This window comes from Carassius carassius, chromosome 12, assembly GCF_963082965.1.
Source record: "Carassius carassius chromosome 12, fCarCar2.1, whole genome shotgun sequence".
Taxonomy (NCBI): Eukaryota; Metazoa; Chordata; class Actinopteri; order Cypriniformes; family Cyprinidae; genus Carassius; species Carassius carassius.
This window is the reverse complement of record NC_081766.1, coordinates 27,060,363-27,085,113: the sequence shown is the minus strand read 5'-3', so window position 1 is coordinate 27,085,113 and position 24,751 is coordinate 27,060,363. Positions and strand designations below refer to the sequence as shown.

The 24,751-nt window shown below is 36.5% G+C and overlaps 1 protein-coding gene across 1 annotated transcript in view; it reads right to left on the bottom strand.

Moving 5' to 3' along the window:
• LOC132155144 (prohibitin-2-like) overlaps positions 1-24,712 on the bottom strand; it is a 29,164-nt gene extending 4,452 nt beyond the window's left edge. Inside the window, exons 1-7 of the mRNA XM_059563966.1 lie at positions 24,584-24,712; positions 18,986-19,115; positions 7,239-7,323; positions 6,346-6,425; positions 5,487-5,671; positions 3,994-4,123; positions 1,353-1,456 (exon numbers count right to left, since the gene is read on the bottom strand). Coding sequence (XP_059419949.1) covers positions 1,353-1,456; positions 3,994-4,123; positions 5,487-5,671; positions 6,346-6,425; positions 7,239-7,323; positions 18,986-19,115; positions 24,584-24,694 — 825 coding nt within the window. The 5' untranslated portion in view covers positions 24,695-24,712. The remainder of the gene's footprint in view (positions 1-1,352; positions 1,457-3,993; positions 4,124-5,486; positions 5,672-6,345; positions 6,426-7,238; positions 7,324-18,985; positions 19,116-24,583) is intronic.
• Positions 24,713-24,751: the final 39 nt, after the last annotated feature.

Below are 24,751 nucleotides of genomic sequence, written 5' to 3'. Positions count from 1 at the left end.
CACCTCTGAGCTGTGGTCTTCCACAGGGCTCTATTTTGGCTCCCTCTCTATTTTCTCTTTACATGCTACCGCTGGGCACAATTTTTAGGAAACACTGTGTATCATTTCACTTTTATGCAGACAACACCCAAATTTACATTCCAATCAAGCGCAATAATCCTGCATGAAACTCTCTTCATCTATGCTTAGAGGAGGTGAAGGCATGGCTAGCTCAAAGTTTCCTATCTTTTAATGATGATAAGACCGAGGTCACTGTTTTCAGCCCGAGTGAAAGGTCCCAGTGCACATGCCCAGACTTGGGGAGTCTATCTCACTTTAAATCTACAGGAGTGTGGAACTTAGGTGTTCTTGTTGACCAGTCTTTAAAGTTTGATAAACACATCTCATCTGTAGTTAGTTCCGGTTTCTACCAACTTTGCTTACTATCTAAAATCAAAGGCTTTCTCACTCCAATAACTCTGGAAATGGCGGTTCATGCTTTCATCACGTGTCGGCTGGATTATTGCAACTCACTATATTGCGTTATATCTGTTTTTAAGTCTCTGGTCAAAACTTACCTATTCTCGTTAGCATATTGATTACTTTTCTTAGGCTGTTCTTATTATTTTACATCTGTTTCTTTGATTTATAATTAATCTTAGCTTAGTTGTTCTCTATGTGCTTATGTGTGTTTTGCTGCTTTTATTTTTATATGCTTGCTCTGTAAAGCACTTTGGTCTGTCTAGCGGCTGTTTAAATGTGCTATATAAATAAATGAACTTGAACTTAATGAATAACGGATCAACTACGACAGCCTACATTGCACATCCTGCGATGTAACTAATGTGGATTCGTACATCGCGATATCGATGCTTAAACGACACATCGTGCAGCCCTAAAGACAATGCTGAATAAAGTCTTAGGTTTTGCTATTTTTGGACCAAAATGTATTTTCGATGCTTCAAAAAATTCTAACTGACCCTCTGATGTCACATGGGCTTCAATGGAGGGACTGAGAGCTCTCGGACTAAATCTAAAATATCTTAAACTGTGTTCCAAAGATAAACGGAGGTCCCACAGGTTTGGAACGACATGAGGGTGAGTTATTAATGACATAATTTTGGGTGAACTACCCCCTTAATTAGCACAGAATAAGTATTCATTAATTATATCTGATAATTACAGTCATTTACCACTCACATATCTAGAACACAATAACGGGATAATATTTATATGAAATGTGGTGCTTGTAGATGAAAATAGTGCATTTGGGCATTTTAGAGTAACCACAGAAACCCCTTATAGCTTGAATAAAACAGACACATTGTTAAAATATTTGTCAATATGTGTATTGAAGTGCAGCAACATCATACCATTTTAGCAGCCTCAGCTTCACCCTCAGCCTGTATAATCTTCTGTCTCTGGTCTTGTTTGGCCTTCTCTACATAGAACTGAGCCCTTTGGGCCTCCTGCTGGGCTACATGTCAACAAGAGAGACAGGTCATTTAATAGAAAAAGGTCTCACACACAAATATTATACATTTTCAACATAACATTTCATACAAACAGTTTTGTGCAAGTTGAATACTGTTATTTGGTCAACAGGGAATACTGATGAAATAAAACAAAATCATAGAATGACCGGAGTGCCCTCAAGTGGAGAGCATTAGGATAAGCAAATATTATTCTGAAGAATACCCTTAATGCTTTTAAGAATGCTTCTAAGACACTTCAGTCCATAAAATAAAAAGTTTTTAATGGATTATAATCAGTGCAAAATTATTATTATTATTTATTTATGCAGTTTTGACTATAGCTGTTTAAATTTGAAAAGCAGACCTTGATTATATTTACTAATCTTAATATTTATAACATTGTCAGCAATATACGCTACTATACAAATCTTTGGGATCAGTTTTTTTTCTTAAATATGCATATAAACTGATAAAAAGTGCCAGTAAGGTTTTACATTGTAACAAAAGATTTATATTTTCAAATAAATGCTGATTTCTGTCCCTGTCGTGTTTATGTAGACAAGAAATACATTTAAATAAACATATCGGAGTTTCACTGTATCAAGATGTCCACAATCTAGTCAATAATATTTTGAATGATAAGAAAATACAAAGAAAAGAATGACATCACTCATAGGGGCCGTTTACACCTGGCCACTTCATGCGTTTTCTCAGATCGGATAGCTATCCGATCGTGAAAAGACCAGGTGTAAATGCCCTCCAAAACGCATTTGAGACGGATTTGAATCCGATCGCTCAAACCACTTCAGGAGGTGGTCTGGGCCGCATTCCAGACAAAACTAGACAAGTGTAAATGTATCTGGTTGTTAAAACCACATATGTAAATTGTACTCCTCCCCAAAATGCTAAAAAAATTAAACGTGTGAGGGCGTGTTATAGGCTATATGTAATGTTATAGCCAGATATGACGACGCTACTGGAACACGCACCACCAGATGAGAAGCTGAGCATATATTCATTAAACCAACGTGCAAACTATCGCAAATCAAAGTGAAAGTAAGTCGCGAACGCTTAACACACAATCATCATCATTAATAGTAGAGAAACGAAATGATCTTACCAGTGCTGTTGCCGCTCTCTTTTATTGCGGTCTTTGATTTTGAAATTTTAGCTGATGATCAATAAAATGCAGCTCATATCTGTTGCTTTCGGTGACGTGCACTCCATTAAATCTGCATATAGCGCGGGAATTGAAGATCGGATTTAAATCCGTTTCGCAAAAACACATTCATGTGACCAGGTGTAAATGGAACCGTTTTGATAAATCAGATAGCTATCCGATCTGAGAAAACGCATGAAGTGGCCAGGTGTAAACAGCCCCATACAGTGTGAACTAGTTTCGAGTGGCAAGCTTGATCATCACCAAGGAAATAGGAAAGTGATATCTATAAAGCAATAAACCCCAAGAAGCCGTGGTTTACAGTGAATTTATAACAGCTAAGGGGCGTGTTAGGCACAATGCGAAGTGGCTTGAACGGCTTCACTGGGCTTATTTCTTTTATAAAACGGTTATTCCATATACATAGTAAGGTTTCACAAAATAAAACAGAGTAAATAAAGTAGTTCTTCAGAAACGGTTGTGGTTCCAACAAAGTGGTTGCCGAGCATCACACAAATGTAAACAAAGGTGTATGTTTGTAGTTTAATTTATAACGGCTTCGATCTTGGCTCAACCAATCAGAATCAAGGACCGGAACTATCCGTTTTATAATGCTGCTTTTAGAGCAGTTATTAAAACAAAAAACAATACTTTGTTTAAAAACTACCATTGATAAAGCAATAAAACAAGAGTTTTAAATTATGGAGTTTGTATGGAGTTTGTTATTGTTATCAACCAAACCATAAAAACCCAGAACAGGTTGTGCTGGTCAGCACTTTCTGCAAGATCAAAAAACATGGTCACAGTTTAGGAGAACTATTAGGATAATGTTTCGCTTTCGCATGCAAATTTCAAGGCTTCTCCGTGATACATGTGACTTTGTAAAAACAAATTCATCCTAGTATGACACAGATTTGACTTCAATACAGTAGGTAAATGTAAAAGTGTAGGGCCTTTATAGGCAATTTGAGCCAGGCCCTCCACAGGAAAGTAAACAGATAAGTAAACTGCAGCACATACTTGCATTAATCTTTGGTACATGATATTATATGATGTTATGATTTAAGCTGTATTAATATATATTAATTATGGAGCACTATTACAACAACATGTATTTATTATAATATATTTATTATATAAATGTTATTGTCATTTCACATAGAGTATTTAAAATTGTTGGGTAAGATTCAAGACAAAGACTGTGGCATTTAGACAGGTCAACGTAAGGCTATTGTGTAAAACCAACTTTATGATGAGGCTTGTCTTATTTATCCAGTGTAAACTGTTGGATTAGGATGCTTCGTTTAGGCTAGTTTAGGGTACACAATATGCATTATCATTATCAAGGGTGCATAGATTATGTATTTCGATACTACTAACCGACTTGTTTGGCCTCCACAGCAGCGGTGTACTCTTTGCTGAAGCTGAGCTCTGTGATGGCCACGTCATCCAGGATGATGTTAAAGTCTTTAGCTCTTTCGATTAGATCTCGCCTTATGAGTAGTGACACCTGAACAACAAAACAACACAACACATAAATAACAGATAGACTCATTTTCTCAGTATCAACTTGTTTAAATCATCAACAGACATGCAGATACAATAAGGTCCAAAAGTGAAAGTGCTTATATTTAGAATTGTTTACATTTACATTTATTCATTTAGCAGATGCTTTTATCCAAAGCGACTTACAAATGAGAATTGTTCTTACTTAATACAGAGTTTCTCAGTATATGAACATCCTAATGTTTGCTATGTCCTTCATCTGCTTTACTGAATAATTTCTAGACCTGACCCAACAAGCAGATACTTTAATATGAAATATTTTGTCTAGTGTGTCTCAGCTCTTGTTTCATCTAGTCTCAGCACTTGTATCAAATGAGAGTGTGAAATAACAGTCTGTTGTCTCAAACAGCTCTGTAACCAAATTAAGGCAGAGCTTCTTAGCCTCTGCTGAGAGTTAATCATTTTTGTCTAACACCAGGATCAGACCTGAGAAGCTGCTGACAGTGTTAGGGTCAAAGGTCAGGGGAAGCAGGTGAATGTATGGGTTAGGAATGAATATTTGTGTTACAACACAGTTTGCAATAAGATAAATACCTGATGATATTGATCTTATTTTTTTGGGAACATGGCATCAGGTTATCTATTCTATGAGCATGTCATTCAAAACCAGTTTATGAATGACTTTCTTCCATTCAAAACAAACAAAATAAACATTTTGAATGTGTTCACATTGCTCTTTTCCAAGTACCGGTACATGAATGAGGACTAAGGTTACCAAGCTGCAAAGAATACCTAAAAAATAGCACCATTGCTGAACCTGATTGTGAGACGAAGGGGAGATCAACTAATAATACAAATAATATCCATCAACAATCATACTGTTTAAATTCTTCTAAAAACACAGTTTTGAAACAACCACATCTATGGTAACTGTAAAATGTCTGTAAAAACTATGCCTTAAACTACTTTACTGTTCAAATAATACAGTTTTGACAAACATGTATTGACAAAGTTTTAAAAAAATGATAACCCTCACACTTCTGCCTTTAGGCAATTTTTTGTAAAGTGATTATTTGTTTTATATATTATTGGTCTGAAGACAAATGGCAGAGGGCCTGAAAAAAAAAGCAGCAGTTACCTCCATGTACATAAATCAGCGCTGCACTAATAAGGACCATTGCATAAGGCATTCTCTTGAACCGCTTTGCTAAATTGAACAGCCAATTAGAGTGATCTCTCCCACGGATGGACTCAATATGCCCAATCAGCCAAAAATCCAACAGTCACTGAAAAACAACCAAACATTGCCGAAACCCAACTGCTGACTCTGACTTGGTGAATCACGGCCTTCAGTCTTCATACTGTACCTGAGCTCTCTGTGTGATCAGTTGGGAGGCATTGAACTTGGCCACCACACTCTTCAACACCTCATTGACAATAGAAGGAAGCACACGCTCATCATAGTCTTTCCCCAGCTGCTGGTACATGATTGGCAATTTGGAGGCAATGGGTCGAGACAGCACACGAAGACCAATGTTTACCATCTGAAGATCTGTGATGGACAGGGTCACATGAACTCTTTTAAGTGGCACACTCTTAACATGTTGGTTATTGAGTAGGGCAACAGTGAGAGACAGGGTGTGTTACCTAGCAACATCACTTGGAACTATGGCTGGGATGATAAATCGATGCAGAATCGATTTGTGGATTGATCCTTAGATTTTCAGAATGCATCGTGATGGAATCAATTCTGATCTTAGATTTTAACAGCAGATGGCGCTCTAATCTAATCTGCACTCTTAATTGGTCATGAAGACAAGCACTTAAGAGTGCTTGTGCGTTCGGCTGAGTCATGTAATTTCACTTCATCTTAGAATGCTTTTATGATGCAAGATTAATGTAAACTGCCCACTGTGAACAACTTTGTAATTTGCCTTAACCTTTTTGAATTTTATGAATGATTATTTTAGGTTCAAGTGTCTGTAAGGATTTGGAAAAAAACAGAGTACCGTTGTTTCTAAAGCATGCAGTGCCATCTGCTGTTCAAAGCTAAGCTCAGAATCGATTCAAGAAAGAATCGCGCGATGCATTCAGAAAATCTCTGAATCGATGCTGAATCATTTCTCGATTCCCGATGCATCTATTTATTTTCCCAGCCCTACTTGGAACTTTATCAACCCAAAGTTGAACAATTATTGCATTTATGGGAATTTGGTTCAAGGTTACCTTTGCTTCCAGTGAGGGATGAAATCTTCCTGGGCCTAACTCGAATATCATAGATGATGGGGTACTGGAACCACGGCAATCTAAATGTAAGACAGACTTATTAAGGGAACAGCTTACTGTAAAATGTAACTTTTCACTTCATTTGCTCCCTCTCATGTTTGTTCTGACCACGTATTGCAGAATTCCGCCAAGTTCTAAAAAAGCACATTTGAAAGGAATAGTTGTGAATTGTGGATTATTGCAATGAAGTCGAATGAAGAAACAAACTTCGCTACATTTTGGATGGCCTGAGGATGAGCAAATTTCCATTTTAGGGTAAACTATTCCTTTAAAGTATAATAAAAGTAGTTCAAGTCTCCAAAAGTCATACAATAACTGTGTGAGGACTAGCAAGTATTAATATTAAAACTGCTTATGTTGCATGTATACAGCATCTTTCTTTGGATCATTAAATGCAGTGGTTGCCTCTAATTTTGGAATTATATGGAAAGAGCACAGACAGCCTTATATGAAGATATTTATTTTTGTTATTTACATTTCCATTATATTTTTTTCATTTAGCAGACGCTTTTATCCAAAACAACAAATGAGGACAATATAAGCAATCAAAACGAACAAATAAGCAATAATAGGCAAGTGATATATTAGTATATTATTATGGTGTTATATTTCAATTTCACAAAAAAAAAAAAAAAAAAAAAACGTGCAGCATTTTGTCAAAGCAATAATAAAAGGACACATTTAATTTATAATTTGTCATAAATCTCATTTGCTAAAAAAAATCAGTAAGAAAAAGTGTGAATCGAATCGTGAGTTGATTGAATCATTACATCGCTTTGTACTATTATTATGCAATCTTATGGCTCTAATAAGAACTGATGTGTTTATTGTACCTGAAGTGCAATCCTTCTGCTAGCACAGTGTCCATCTGCATCCCTCCAATTCTGTTGAAGATAACGGCTCTCTGGCCACCCTCCACTACACACACAGCAAAACACAATTAGTTATTAAACTTCCAATAAACTATGAATATTCTCCTTTGTGTTCCACACAAGTTAGACATTTGTATGGGTTTAGAACACGAGTTAGTAAATTGTGACAGAATTATTGTTTTGGTGTGAACTGTATTTTATTATGTAATTTTGCTAACTTAAAATAGCCCATCATAGTAAGGGGGGGGGGGGGGCAGACATATGGCCCAGGTAGTTTTACACCCTGTTGTTCATGATGCATCCAGTAGGGTAGGGCTGTACAGTATGAGCCATCAGAACAGACAAGTCTAAAAGCGACATGAAAATAAATAATTGCAAAAGTTATTATTGTTCAGCAATTGTGCAATGTTATTACATTTATAATTAAATGTCAATTAATTTCAATATGTTTTAGGGGCAGTCATGGCTTAATGGATAGAGAGTCTCAAGTCCAGCTGGAATTGTGGTTGGGGGACTGAAAGTAGAATGAAGAGAGAGCTCTCTTCTGCCCACAATACCACGAATGAGGTGAGACCCTTGAGCAAGGCTATTTTGATTATTTCTTGCAGAATGGAAAAGCCTGCATGAAACTCATCTATGAAGAGGCTCAATTGCATGTACAAATCTTACATTATAATTTTACATTATTTTACAGCAGTTATTTGTAGTTTTTTTTTTTTTTTGTTTGTTTTTTAGTTTCTTCATTTCATATATGAATGGCAAGTGGTAGTCTGCTTAATTTTTCATTTTACTCACATGGCAAAGAAAATTACACTGCCAACATGCATGTTGTTTCCAAGTGAAAAAAACAGTAAAAATCTTTTATGCTGGTTTTAAATAGCGGTGATTTTACCCAAATATCATGAGGCAAAAATAATGCAAATGTGAAATGGATTGCCATAACTCTTTCTACTCCCTGGTAGGGATGTGTACAGAGAACCGGTATTTTTTTTGGACCGGTACACAATTGGGTCAATACCGGTGTATCGATAAGCTTTAGGACAAATGATACTGTTATTGATACTTGCATTATTTAATCTCTGTATACTTCTGTGTTAACGGCGAATTAAATGCTGCAGTTTGCACATTTTCCGTCCCTGAATGATGTGATCACGTGGCCGATAATTGCTCGACGTGCGTGTGATATCCATGAGCATGTGTGGTGTCTGTTTGTGTGCAGACAGTCATTGCAGCAAGGCTGAAATGTTCAAGTGTGGGCTCACGTAACAAAACTGAGTGACACATTTAATGCCAGATGCAATTTCTGCAGTACAGAAATAGTGACCAAAAAGCGGAAACACTGGTAATATGAATAAACATCTGAAAATAAAACACGCCACCTTCATCAAGCAATGCACTATATTTAATGCCTTCGTTGTTTCCCGGCTCCAGCTCCAACTGCAACTCCCCTGCCTCTGCCTCAAGTGAAGGTAAGATTCATTATAAAATAAGTTTTTAGTTAGCAGTAGTAGATTTTGTATGGAAGCACATGGGTAGCGATATTCAATTTGCAATGTAATATGCAAAATGACAATGCAATATGTAAAATGACAATGCATTTCTGTATTTACATTTTCATTTTCCAATACATTTGTGCAACGTTTGGTACAAAATGAAAATGAAAATTAAATTCCATAATTTTCATTTGCCATTTCATACACCAGTTTTAATATGTAAAATGAAAACTAATTTTAACGCTTTATAAGTTGCAAAATTAAAATGAAAACGTATTACAGAAATGATTAGATATGTATAACATGTTCAAGCAAAAACTGTGGCAAAATTATCATTTAAATGCTATTTTTCTTAAATGCATTAACACTCACAGTCAAGACACTTACGATTGCATTTTCATTCAGTGTCACGCAATGAATGTAGCAAAATTCAATGTGCACATTGAAAATGCATTCTGAGCCGATCACGTGTCCGCCCCCTCCCAGCATGTCAATCACTGCGTGAACAAGGCGGGGCTTGTAGAAGGTCAGAGACTCGAGTCTCAAGAAGAGGATTCAAGTGAGAGAACATGGACAAGACAGTTTGTCCATGTACGTTTTGATCATTTCGGTGTATGGCTTCAATATTTCACTCGCACTTGTGGGCGGGGCTGAAACGCTGCTTTCATCTGATTGGTCGAAACGCTCAACCTTCAACTCGGTCTTTTCATTCTTTCAGGCAGAACAAAGAAGCACCGCTCACTGTTAATTAGCATAATATTTGAATCAGATGTAGCTGGGCACATAATTCGTGCTGCTGAGACCTGCAAATTATTTCTAGGTTGTAGTATTGTATGAATATTGTCCCACTGATAAATACAGTGCAAATAGTTCTGTCTCTTTGGAAAAAAGTGAAGTAAAAATCAATAATAGACTGAACAGTTCCATGTCTGTAACATTTACCTCTCATCTTTTAAGTCATAAGGCACTAGGTATGTGTGTTTGACATTAATAAATTATTGTAAAATATAATATTGTTATATTTCTGAAATAAAAATAGTAAAATTAGCTCTATGCTGCTCAGTGCTCCTGTAGCCTACCCCAGAGCGCCCTCTCGCGGCTGTAGACGGTAATGTTTTCTCTTGGTTCTGAATAAATGCGACTCATATATGTTTTTTTCCTCGTCATGACGTATTTTTGGACTGATGCAACTTATACCGAAAAATACGGGTAACATTATTATTATTATTATGAGAGTAACTGACACAGACTAGAACTTTAATGTTTCACCAAATTCAGCTCAGATTTTCAGACTCGTTTGACTCGTGTTGCTGTATAACTGGCCAGACTTACCTTCCCAAAAAATCCTATTTAATTTTATTTCATAAATTTAACTATATTTATTTCCACTTCACTGTTATCCAAGGAGACAGAACTATTTGCACTGTTTTTATCAGTGGGACAATATTTATACAATACTATAACCTAGAAATAATTTAACGGGGTCTCTTGCAAGTCACAGCAGCACGAATTATGTGGCCAGCATCATCTGATTCAAATATTATTCTAATTAACAGTGAGCGGTGGTTTCAGACATTACAGTGCTTCACTCGCACTGACTCTTATTCTGCCTGAAAGAATGGAAAGACCGAGCTGAAGGTTGAGCGATTCGACCAATCAGATGAAAGCAGCGCTTCAGCGCCGCCCACAAGTGCGAATTTAATATTGAAGCCATAAACCGAAATGATCAAAACGTACACGGACCAACGGTCTTGTCCATGTTCTCTCACTTGAATCCTCTTCTTGAGATTTGAGTCTGTGACCTTCTGCAAGCCCCGCCTTGTTCACGCAGTGATTGACATGCTGGGAGGGGGCGGACACGTGATCGGCTCAGAATGCATTTTCAATGTGCACATTGAATTTTGCTACATTCATTGCGGGACACTGAATGAAAATGCAATCGTAAGTGTCTGACTGTGAGTGTTAATGCATTTAAGAAAAATAGCATTTAAATGATAATTTTGCCACAGTTTTTGCTTGAACATGTTATACATATCTAATCATTTCTGTAATACATTTTCATTTTAATTTTGCAACTTATAAAGCGTTAAAATTAGTATTCATTTTACATATTAAAACTGGTGTATGAAATGCCAAATGAAAATTATGTAATTTAATTTTAATTTTAATTTTGCACCAAACGTTGCACAAATGTATTGGAAAATGTAAATGTAAATACAGAAATGCATTGCCATTTTACATATTGCATTGTCATTTTGCATATTACATTGCAAATTGAATATCGCTACCCATGTGCTTCCATAATCTTGGGGACACCAAATCGGTTTTAAAATCTAAATAGAATTACCCCACAGGGAACGCTAGTCAAGTTTCACCTTAAAAAGTAAAAAGTTAGTGAAACAGTCCCCAAACTATTGAACGATTATGTTACAAAAGCTTTCTATTTCAGATAAATGCTGTTCTTTTGAACTTTCTATTTATCAAATAATCCTGAAAAAAAATTGTACACAACTGTTTTCAACATTGATAATAATAAATGTTTCTTGAGCAGCAAACCTTCATATTAGAATGATTTCTAAAGGATCACGTCATGTGACACTGAAGACTGGCGTAACGATGCTGAAAATTCAGCTTTACATCACAGGTATAAATTGCATTTTATAATATATTCAAATAGAAAACAGTCATTTTAAATTGTAAAAATATTCCACAATATTACTGTTTTTGCTTTACTCCTCTATTTGAATAAAATAAATGAATACTTGGTGAACAAAAGACACTCGTTTTAAAAACATTGAAAAAAACCTTATAGTTCAAAAACCTTTGACTGGTAGTGTAGGCAAGTTGCATTCCATTACCAGTAACTTTGTAGGCTATAGCGATAAGTTAGAATACCATTACCATTAATTTAACTGTACAAAAAAAAAAGAGAGCATCCACTAGCATCGCTTACAGCATCTTTAGTTTGATATTGATGTGAACTGAGATGTGTGAGCTGTCCCCACCTGACAATTATTTAAGTTAACTAATTTTGTATAGGTTTTTTTTCATTATTGCTAATATTTTCCTCTAGGAAGAAGACCACAACCATTGACCCCAATTACCACCCCCCTTCCAGAGGGACATTATAAAAAACACACTCATACCTTCTTAGTATGAAACTAAAAAAAAGAAAGTAATTTATGACCTTGTCAGTGTTCCCAAATTAGTGTTAACCAGCGATGGATTGACAAGCATGACACAAGATCACTATATAGTCGTGACATCTTTGAGGAGAAGCAGCGACTCTAGGGTAAGAAAGAAATTCAGTGATTGTTTCAGTTTTATTGATGCATTAGCTACTATTAATACACAAATGCACTGGTGTTTATTAATGCATATTAATAATTATTAACTTAAATTTATTTAAATTGGTCATTATGATTCAGGCTTGCCGAGCCATTCTGTTGTCCTGGATGTCAAGACCCACTGGAACTCCTTGTTTCTCATGGTTGAAAGGTTTGTTGAACAATACCCTGCCATACAAGCTGCCTTCTTGGATGCCCGAGCAAAAAAGCTCATGAAGAGAGACAGGTTATTCAATGAGTTGGTTTCACGCAAGCATTAGTAGAACAAGTAGATTTAAGTTAATGAATTGGCTAGGCTGAATCTAGTAGATTGGTATAATGAAATGTACAATATTCACATGATAATTTAATTCATTTCTTGAAAAGTTTACAGAGGATGACTTAAGGAAGGCTGAGGAGTTCATCAGTGTGATGCACATTTTATACAATGACGGGCATGCAACATATGGCCCAATTCGGCCTATCCATAAAAAGCCTGAGGACCACTTTAGAATTATGGAGGGAGATTCAGTGTGTTGCCGTCGTTAAAGAAAAGGTGTGGTGTGACCTCTCCAAATGGTACCAGGTGCCAAAAAAAGAATACTCATCATCATAACGATGACAATTCATACACAGCCGGTTGTTGCCTATTTAAAAGTGTGAGAAATTCCTAACCAAGCCATGTAGCATACGAAGCTCAATTAGGAGCATACATTTCTGTTGTGTTCACCAGATTCACCAGAAGAGGGCACTATGGGTTACTAGTTGGTAATAAAAGGTGTAAAAGAACAATTCAATGGGAGCAACCATGTGGCATGCAGGCTGTGTTTGTTGTTGGCCTTTGATGCTAATAAATCTTTGAATAGGTAACTTCTAGAATCTGACTCTTCATGCTTACCTGGACTTGAAACACTACAATTTCTTGTGAGGGCATTCCTCGACAAGGACACAGCCATGGACCCTTGATTCAAGGCAAAGGTGACAGTGAAATCTGGGATCGAGTTGTCGAGGCAGCAGTGAAAGAATATGAGCAATGTTTACTAAGATGTTTTTTATTTAATGTTGAATGTGATAATGTACATGACTTTGAAGTCATTTCCCTCAGTTGTTTTCAGAAAAGGATGATCAGGTAAAGTTAGTGAGAGGTGAGTCACAGATTGAAGATGGAGAAGAGCATGAAGAGGAGGAGGACTTGGTAAGTTGGATATATTAATGTGATGCTTATGGGGTGTTCTAACAAGCAAGGAATAAAACTGACTACAATAACTTGGTAAATCTTATATCTTATATAAGTCTCTGCACTAGAAGAACTCTTTGCAGAAGAGGACAGAAAGCTAAAGAGACTCCTCAATCAACAACAACACACTACACAGACCCTCCATGAGTAGATGAAGAGTGAAGTGTCTGTCTACAGAGCCTTGCCTCCCAACCCCATCTCCGAAGACCCTGTCCTCTGTTGGTGGGATATGAAAGACAATTTACCTCTTCTTGCACAGCTTTCCTCCATCTACCTGTGTTCAGGCTTTCTCAACTCCATGCGAAAGTGTGTTCTGTAAAGAGAGATAGCGCCTGCTCCCTGAGAAAGTCAATATGTTGATTTTCTTAAATAAAAACGGCTAGAGACGCCAAACTTCTCTTACATTCTGTTGTGCTCCTATGCACATGGGGTGTTCAGATATGTTGTGCTGTGGTATGCTGAGGAAATCTTTCTCTCTCTTTCGGTATCTGTCTCTCTCTCTCTTGCTCTTTTTGAAGGGCCTTTTTATTTAAAAAATGTGCTTCATGTGCCTTTTTCTGTTCATTTGTAAACTGCAGTACTAAAGTTCAGCATTAAGTAACTAGAAATGTCTTTCTGCACCAAATTATATAGAGTAGTATCGATAAGCGGTATCTGTATCAATAAAATGTAAACGATACCCATCAATACTCCCTGGCCACAACCATTATTTATGCATCCCTATAGGTATTGAAGCCTCCCCGTATAGTTATGAAAGTCTGGTTTTGGTGATGACAAGTACAGAGACGTATTTAGGTCCACAGATAAGAGACGATTGCTATGTTCTTATGGCATATAATGTAGACAGTATGACCTTACTGTGCTGAACATTCCATTCAATTTCCCTCAGGTGAGCTTTTCCATTTTCCTCCTTAAAAGGTTGTTATAAATTTGCTGTACTTTGTTGGTAATTGAGTTTTAACAATAAGAATTGAATACTAATCCTGTAACCATTCAATTTCTTTTAGATTGACATTCCTGCAATCAGGGAGTGGCGTCTACGTCTAATTGAGTGGTTTGAGAAGTTATGAGGGGTGTGTGTGTACTATGTTCTGTATCAGATCTCAGTTTGGTGTTTTATTTTTGAAGTTCTTTCCTTGCCAATAGAAATAACTGACCAAACTGAGGCATTACAGCACACATGGAAAAGCTATAAACCATCTGCACAGCCAAAAGACATCAATCATACCAAGTCATTGTTTTTCATAATCACCTCAGTATTCACATTTCTATTCTTCATAACCTACACTGAAACGATATAAATGAAATTAAAACATTTCAATTATCAATCTACCTGTTTATTGTCAGCAACTAGAGTTATCATATTGGGACTCAGCTGATTTTTTTTTTCCTCACTTTTGAAAGGCAAGAAGACAGTGGCCAAAATAATTCAATGTGGCTTTACTCTTTTTCCAAGCTTTCCACCAAGTCAGCACTTTTGCCTGTATACATTGAAGATCAGGAGTAGTGGTCGACTGATATATCACCAACGCCGATACATCGGCCAATTTCTGGCATTTTTCAAGTAACGGCATCTGCCGATAAGTTTTTCTGCTTGGCCAATGTGTTAGAGGTGGGACTTTTATTTCGACTGCACTGAGAGCGACAGCGCCTGAGAGCATATAGCTCACATTCTCTCTCTTGTTTGCTGTTGTCATTAACAGTTCTGTCTAATACGTATAGAAGTTTGTCTAATAATCAGATAGAATGGTTAAACAAATTAATTAATATATACAAACGTATTCTAATGATTGCTTTTATATTATTAGTAATAGAAAGTCAAACATTATAATACTTTCTTGTTTGCCATCAGCTTTACGCAAATATGCATTTATATAATTTAAACAAATATAATTTAATTTATGACTAAAGAACATTTAATTTTGCAAACTTAGTCGAATCCAGCTGTGAGATCTTGTGAAATGTGCATTTTTATCCAGCATAATCGAGTGACCTCTGGTTGACTGTCAGTGTTAACTGAATGCTTTAACGTTGTGATTTCAAATTATGCTGCGCTTTATGCATTTGCCCACAGTCATATTCATGTCATTTTCTCTGTAAGCTGTATGTAAAACGAGGGTTACCATGGCTTTATTTGAAAAATATGATTCCCAATGCACACAAACTTCCCAGATTACTAAGTGCCCTGTTGGCTGCAGTATTTACTTCAGTTTTAGTAATATTTTTATTAAATATAAATTTATTTGTGAAAAATACTTTATCTAATGTGTAAGTGTTTATTTTACATTTATTTTTTAATCCTTTGTCAAATAATTTAAAATTTCTTAAATATTAATTAAAATGAAAATTACATCGGCTTTATTTCGGCCACCCTGCTTTCCAAGATATCAGCATTGGCAGTCAAAAAACCAATATCGGTCGACCACTAATCAGGAGCAGATTGATGACATTTACTCTCACCTGACTTCAATTCTCGACAGTGCACCCAAAGTGATAAGATCAAATGCATTACAGATGTCCTTTTTCCAAAGGTAGGTCTCATGTTTTAAGATGTGCTTTGCATGATGTTAATTTCACATCGTTTTTAATTTGGTTGGGGGGAGTGAATGTACAGCACTCTCTCAACCTTCAATTCCACAACTGAGGTGCCTTTGAACAAAGCACCGAACCCCCAACTCCTCCCTGAGCGCCACAGCATAAATGGCTGCCTTCTGCTCCAGGTGTGTTTTCACTGTGGGTTTGTGTGTGCACTTTGGATGGGTTAAATGCAGAGCATGAATTTCGAGTATGGGTCACCATACTTGGCTGTATGGTCACGTCACTTTCACTTTTTACTTTCAAATCGTTGATCCATAATGTGAGACCATTGCTCTAAAAAGTGGTTAATATAGAACACTTTTGTAGTAAAAAGCTACAAGCAAAATAATACTTGGCTATTTGGCGTGTGATCTCAATTCCTTCTCTGGTAATCCATTTACCTGTGCCCTCGTTTTTGTGGAATATCAGTCCATCCTGGTGGTGACGGAGAAATTTCTGCAAGGACCTGTCATTTAGATAAGGTATTGTAAGGATTCTATAAAGGAAAACATGGTCAAACATGACATCCTGCCATTATTCACAAATAACAATTATTTTCTACAATTATCGAAATTTATTTTATTTTTATCAGCGAGTGGACGCATTTTGACAGGATTGGACAAAATTTAAAGAAAAAGAGGCAAGAGAGTCATCAACAGGAGTCACCCTAGTTCAGGTTTTTAATATATTGTGTTAATAATATTGTACTATATATATATTTACAATATTATATATATATATATATTTACAATATTATATATATATATATATATATATATATATATATATATATATATATATATATATATATTACTTCTCAGATGGCTAAATGGCCCTTGGAATTTTAGAAAGGGGTGAATTGTTTGTCTTCATAAAATGCTATGTAGGACACTTTTCTGACAGCCAACAGTGAATACTAAAGGAGTTATTTCATTGATTGATGGTCCTTGTGATTACACTGTAAGCCTGATGGGCTAAACAACAACATTTACAGTACATCACTTAATCTCCTGTATATATGAAAACTTACAGTGAATATAATTAGGCTAAAGTAGATCATGTATCATTACATTGTCCATTTGATCCAAATATGTGTATTATAAATTTTTAAATTCACTCATTTAATGTGTAAATGTTAATAAATGTGTATTATTAATTTATCAAAAACACTAATTCAGGTGCAATTCAATTGTCTATTGTAGGCTATGAATGTAAACCAACAGTGAATATCTACAGATATTTTAATATGTAGTGCAGATCATTACAGTGTCTTACTGATAGCTTAATTTAACATATTTAAAATATAATAATATTAAAAAAATACAATAAATAAGTAAATATGGATGGGACGGTTATTAATGTGTAAGTTTCGAGTTTCAATTTAAAGGGGTCATATGATGCAATTTCAAGTTTTCCTTTCTATCTGGAGTAGGGATGCACCGAATCCAGATTTTTTGGGTTCGGCCGAATACCGAATCCACTGTTTAAGATTCGGCCGAATCCGAAACAGAGTACCGAATCCTACTCGCATCCTCATTCCATTAACACAGTAAAACACATTAATGAAGTAAACAACGTCCACAGAAGTGTATTTTTCATTTTATTTTAACTGTAAAAAAAAAAAAAAAGATTAGCCAACATTATGCCAGGATGACAAGTGGGAAAAACTATTTTGACAATTACCATAAGACTATGCTTACCCAAGTACAAACCAAAACATTTCAATAAATGTGCAACAATGCAAAGAAAAGTGTTATTCTTTTCTTTTTTAAACCAGAATATATTTGGTGACTTAACTGAAATTAATGTTATTGACCATTTACTCAATAAACATGGACAGTAGGCAGTTTTCGTTTATAACAGTAGGCTAGGCTACGATTAGAACAGTAGCCAAATATTACGAAAAATATTACGGAAGATCACACACATCTCCTGCGTCATAATTAAATTAATGTAAAACCTCTAACCTTTTTTACATGAAATGTGAAATTTCCTTTCCAAAAAACAAGACGCTCTGCATTAACAGGTGTCAGCCGGTTGCGAGTGTGGGAACGAATGTCCCCAGCAGTACTGAAAAGTCTTTCACTTGGCACAGATGTTGGTGGCACACAGAGGTTGATCTTTGCCATTTTTGCCAGCAGTGGAAATCGCTGCCGGTTTGTCTTCCCCCACTGAAGAGGAATCAAAGGCTCACCGAGAAAAATGCTTATCTCCACGTATTGCTACAGAACGGTCGTCATGTAAACACCATCACGTAATCAACGGCCGTGTGACGTCGACCAGCGTAGCGCAAGCCTAGGGTTCGGTTCGGTGGAAAAAAAATCTAAGGTTCGGCTGAAACCGAACCCCATCAAAAAGCCCAATATTCGGCCGAATCCGAATCCTGGATTCGGTGCAACCCTAATCTGGAGTGTTAAAAGCTGTTTGTGAATAGATAGATCGCCCTAAAGTTGCGAAGACAAAAGTCTCAAACACAAAGAGATATTATTTATATAGTCTCAGCATCAGACGTCATGCCCACGGACCGCTGGCTGAACATCTGATGCATATGGCACACAAACATGGAAACAATTCAGGAGTGTTGAAGTCTTCATCGGATTGGTTGAACTCTACAACATATCCGGGAGATGTTCGTACAAGTCATTTATAATCCGTAATTATGTCCCCACTGGATGCAACAACTGCCACGTTTATAATGGGTTTTAATATTTTTGTGTCTTCATGCCAGGAGACGGCATCACAGTATGGTAAGGGGCATAACATTTCCATCACACACTTGAGGTATTCGGCCAATAACAATGCATGGATAGCGGGCCAATCAGCATACACCTCGCTTTTCAGAACGATGAGCTTTGTAAAAATCAACGTGTTTCAGAAACATTTTTATTACACCAAATAAACACAGTAATGTTCTATTAACATCATATGACCCTTTTAATGATTTAGCCGTAAAGTATATCATCTTCCCCCTACTGGACACATCAGGAATAACGTGCCTAAAACTGCCTCGGCCGTCTATCTGCCTGCTCCAGGTCTGCAGCCTCCCCACGTAGAGCCTAACAACAAGTGTTTTACCTGTGTATGTGGCTTCTTTGAACCCAAAGGCAAGAGCGCCGGCTCCAATGAGCAGCTTCACACCCAGCCTTGTCCCTCGTGGGCCAGACCCCATCCTGCTGACAATCTGCCTCAGCTGTTGCAAAAAACTCTGAGACAGAAAGACACATAAATGTAAACTTTTGAGTACGTTTTAAAATAGTCATTTAAATTATTTGAGTGACGTTGTCTGATATCGAGGCAGCATGAAATTCTACATACTTGATCCTCCTACTAATACATGGGCACTGTGTTTAAAAAAAGACGAAGAATGTAAAGACAATGACATTGCAGTGGGAACTGTGTTCATATATACTTTAAAGCTGATCTCAAGTCAGATTTTTGGAGTAGCTTACAAAATTATATGAAAATAGCTAATTTTTTTAAATGCGCTTAGATTTTTTTAAATTAGTGATATTTGTGCAAGATCCCAGTAGCTTGCTGGAAAGTAACACTCAAGTGAATAAATTAATTCAAGTCAGAGGTGTGGCCAGTGGACGGTCCTGACAGGCTTGCCCACTATGATGAATAGTCCCCTCAAGTTTATTATACAAATGTAATGTCATATAATGGTTTAATTTTAAAACAGTTACAAAACTAGTATAACATCTCAAATACAAAAATAAATAAAATGTGTTTTGCATAATTCTTAATGAGTTTGATTGACAGCTGTGTTATTAGCAGTTAGGTATCTAGACTGTCTGTCTGTAGATATGTACAGGTAGATGCCTCATTTGACAGCTTTAACCATGTAGATGTGTTTACCATGCTGCAATGGTCAACTTGACATTATTCACCCGAAATGTAACCACAAGTCTTCAGATGGAAGATGCTGGTTTTATTGCTTGTTTCCTACTGATGCTGAGACTCTCATGTTTTACGATTATTCCATTTAAACACCACATTTACCGGCTTTACGTGGTCAAGGTAAATGTAAAATTTTAATTATGCATAGTGCTTAAAGCCACATTTAAATTAAATGTTTATGGCCACATGAGGCTGTTAGAAAGCTGAAAGCTTGAGGATTTTCTAGAAGCAAGGATAACATAACATTTTGTATAAACACCTCACTCTGCTGTTATTTAATATATTAAATGCACTAGAATTGTATTGAATACTACGTGGAGATGCGTTCTTTAAATAAAATATTCACGTTAATCAAGGATTTATTGACTTTTAATGCATTTTATTTTAAAATGTACAGAAATGTGCTTTCATATGTGCTTAAATGTTCATTCACTACTTACTATTATTAATGTTTCATTTCAGTTTTAGTTTAGCTCTAGTTTTGTATTTACTCCATTTTTTTATGAAAAGGTACTTTTCACTGAACATGTTTCTAACAATAAGTTTGAAATATAGCTGCAAGAAGCAATTACGGGGGGCCAAGCACTGCAGAAGCAAGCTTCAGACCAATGGCAGGAATGAGTGATTAAAACCATGTTAAGATTAGTCAAAATGGCAGAAAAATCATCAATACAACCGCTACTAATATGATTTTTTGACTTATCACTTTTGACAAATAGGTGGCGCTGTTACCAAATAAGTGTGCCATGGTCAGTCTGAGGTGATTATGACGCATACAAAGTTTGGTGTCAATATGTCAAATATTTGCAGAGATACAACCTCAGATGCAGTTTGGCACTATGCCTAAAATTTGTAGCGGCACTGTACGGTTTTATCAACAAGAAATATGTTTTCAACATAAATCAAAATGATCGACAGGAAGTTCGGCTTACTATGACATAATTGATATGTATGTTGTTGGCATGTAAGGAATATTTTGAGACAAGTTCCATTACAATTGGTCAATGCAATCAAAGGTTATTAGCATTTTCATACTTAAGAATAAATGAATGGTTTATTACTTGAGACCAATAGGTCTTTGCAGAGACACAGCCTCAGATGCATTTTGGCATCTTTCCAACAAATTCGTTGATGGGCTAAACAAAAAACGTTTCATATATCGACACAAAATCCAATAGTTCGGTAGTGACGTTGGTGGCGAGTGACCATGGTATAGTTTGTTTATAGCCTAAGTTTAGCTTTTTTGTTGTGGTATTTAGGATTCAAATTTCATTCATTAAAGTTATTATTATTAGTTATTATTTTGGGAATATTTTATTGATGGACAACACAGAGTTTATTTTTTGCAATAATCCAAAAGCCTATGGAAAAATCCTATTGGGTTTTTGTTGAATGAACCAGTGTAATGCTAACAGCCAATTGGCCTACAAAGTGTAGGGGGGGGGGGGGTCCTGGCCGCAGACTCCGCAGTCTCCTACCTGATGGCAGCGGACTGAAGAAGCTGTGTGACAGGTGAGTGGGATCACCTGCAATGCAGAGGGCTTTGCGGGTGAGACGGGTTCCATAAATGTCCTGGAGGGAGGGGAGAGAGACACCAACGATCTTCTCAGCTGCTCTCACTATACGTTGAAGGGTCTGCCGGCAGGACGTGTTGCAGGCGCCATACCACACAGTGATACAACTCATCAGAATGCTCTCGATGGTGCCTCTGTAGAAGGTGCAGATGATGGGGAAGAAGGGACGGAGGCTGGCTTCCTCAGAGCTAATCTTTCCAAGTGGATCCCTTCACTAAAAAGCTGTGATATCGAGATTGAACATTGCGTGTTTGACGGAAGGAAAAATTCAATTCAAATTTGTATAGCGCATTTTACGATACAAATCAATACAAAGCAACTTTACAAAAAATTACGTTCGGCCACATACTCTCATCAACCATGTACTAAGATGGCATGACAGTTCTGCAATCCTGAAAGGTGCTCGGTAAGCGTATCTGGTGAAATATATGCAGGACAATGTCACGCTACTATTTTTTTCCCGACTTTAGTCTAGCCAAAATTACCAAGAGAAAGAGCTTTAATCCAGTCTTGAAGAAGATGACAGCACTCAGTCTCCAGCCCTTCTCACCTATCTGGTGGTAATTAAACTATGGCAGATGATGTTCGACTCTCCTCAAAAGACAGAGGATTTTGTTACTTCACTGTCGCAGAAGATGTATGCAGTGGGAGGGCAGTGGCTGCCGTCTCCATCCTTTCAGCTCAACGAGGGAAAATCAGCGATGACGTCTGTGGTGATACTAACTTCCCTAAAGAGGACAATAATAATATGGCCATGGACACTTGTTAATCTCTTCTTGAAATCTTGCACTTGTCCTGTACGCTCGTCCGCTGTTGGGTAAATAAGATTTGACTGATTTTTATTTATTTAGTATTAATTATTATTTTTCAGGCTAATGGAGAGCAGGTTCGATCATTACATTTTTGGCTCAGTGGGCCTTTTGGGGGGACATGTCTTTTCACTGAAGAGGACTGGTCATGCATCAACGTGTTTCTTTTGTTAATGCACACCTACACTCTTGGTAATGTCCGGTCTGCTTTGAATTTTGTAAATAGTTGTTTCTTTTTCTTGTTTGTTTTTTTATAATTTTTTTATATGCCCTTCAACAGACAAGTTTTATTTATTATGCTTTTCTTTTAAAATGATTATGCATCTACTGTAGGTGGATTGGTATCTAGGACATGTACTAACGTCTACATGTTACTAGCAGTATGGTCTTGCTTTCATGTTGCTTCACATAAGCATAACCTTGGCATTGCGAGCACACAATGCATGTTCTAAATATATTATCATCACGGAACGTGAATGGCCTAAATTCTCCTAGTAAGCGTACCCATATATTAGAATATTTGCACTGTAAATCGATTTCCTGTGCCCTGATACAAGAGTCCCATTTAAAACAATGCGATGTGACACGTTTTCAAAACAAGTATCAAATAGTATTGATCTCTATTTACTGCCCGAATGAGCATTTTTCACAAATATTTCCAATATATTACTTGAGCAGATTGATTGTAGTTTAGTGATGATTGTTAATTTTAATACTTTCTTAAATCCTGCACTGGAAAAATCTTAACCACAAGCTGCGCAAAACATGAGCAAAATATGATTGTGTTTTTGTGTAGCTTGTCAGTGAACAATGGCTCTGTGTAGCTAATGCTGCTCCATGTGACAGCGTGCAGGTGATGGACATTTACCGCTGAATAAACATTTAACGGTGGCATTAGGCCTATTTCTGAATGAATTAATAAAATGGGACTTATTAATAGGCTATGCGATGCATGTTTTTTCTCTCTCTAAAAAACACATTTTTTAATACGTGTAGTGTAGCCTATTTTAAGAATGCAGCAAACATTTTAAAATATTTTGATAAATTACTGCAAATAAATAAATAACCTTTTAAACTGTTTAACCTAATGTATAAATCGGTCAAAATTCTTAATGCTAGGTTAATGGTTAAACAGTCAAAATTAACATACCTACTTACTACAAAATGATAAATAAAGAATGTGCATCATTTGCTTTATTTTCTGTCTTTATTCAATTTATAAAGGTGATGTTAACTTAATTATTTATATTCTATTATACAACAATATAATATTTTGTAAATGTAACATATAGTTTAATGTATATGAATATTATAAGAGTATATAAAATAATTTTATTAATTAAATTTTTTTTTACTGTCAATACAGACACTGCATATCTAGAGTCTTTGGCTGCATCCTTGCATCCGACATGTTTTCTTACTGACACGCCCCCAGCTGAGATGGTCCTCAATGCAGAACACAAGTCCAGGGGGCGTGTTTGGATGCATATCCAACTCCTCCCACATGACATATTCCTAAACCTACCTGTCTCCACGCCCTAATCCCTAAACCAGACCATCTCCACCTGTAGATGTGAATCCAACCACGCCCCCTTGACCTTGTGTTACGCAGTTAGGGGCTACTAACACGACTTTGTGGTGGACGTAACCATCAACTACATGACTTGAACGCACCATGAGTGACACTGATACAAGTTCACGTTTGTGTCTTTATTCGTATTAGTTGAGCAGACTTATCAACCTTGCTTGGGAGCTCCTTTCTAAACAGCTTCTAACTTTATACAGTTCGAGTGGCCTATTGTAATTTGCAACAGTATGGGACTGGGTCTATTGTGAATGATTTTAGGTTACATTGACAATGGGCAAGTTCGTGACGGAGACGTGGTAGTTTTACTATGCGTGTCTTCCACTGTGTTCTACGGTTTATTTTTCAATATGATCAAAGGTAAGATTAAAAATTCCCGGATATCGAGTCCGACTCCACGCTCACTTTTGCCCAGGCCCGACCAAAAATAAAATTCTGTCTGCGTCACTGATTCAAGTGACAAAATTACCTGGTCTAAGATACATGAAGATCAACTTTAAAAGACTGTTTATTTCGCCTCACTGACACAAATTGTGCTTTTGAATCCGTGAATTAACTATCACAATAATCATATTACAATGGAGATCACATATAAGTTATACAAGGTTGCATCAAAGTGATATAATTAGACCTGTCAATGCTAGCACACAACTAACGTTAGCTTTCTTTAAACATAAATAAACACATACAGTTAAATGCACACTACTAGACGCCAGTTATTTAAAATGCAGTTGTTATTCTCAAACAAAATGTTTCTACACATGTCTAATACTTTCTTTAGATTATAAAATATTATCTGACTTACTCCGGGATCGTTACTCATCATGCTGTGCTGTTCTCGGCTCTGCTGCTCTCTGCTGTACGTCACCTGCGAGGCTCGTGGTGCCGCAAATCCTGGTTTAATCTGTGGCACCATGGGAGTTGTAGTCTTCTCGTAAAGCTGTAGTGCATTAGTTAGTGGAATGAACGTCAT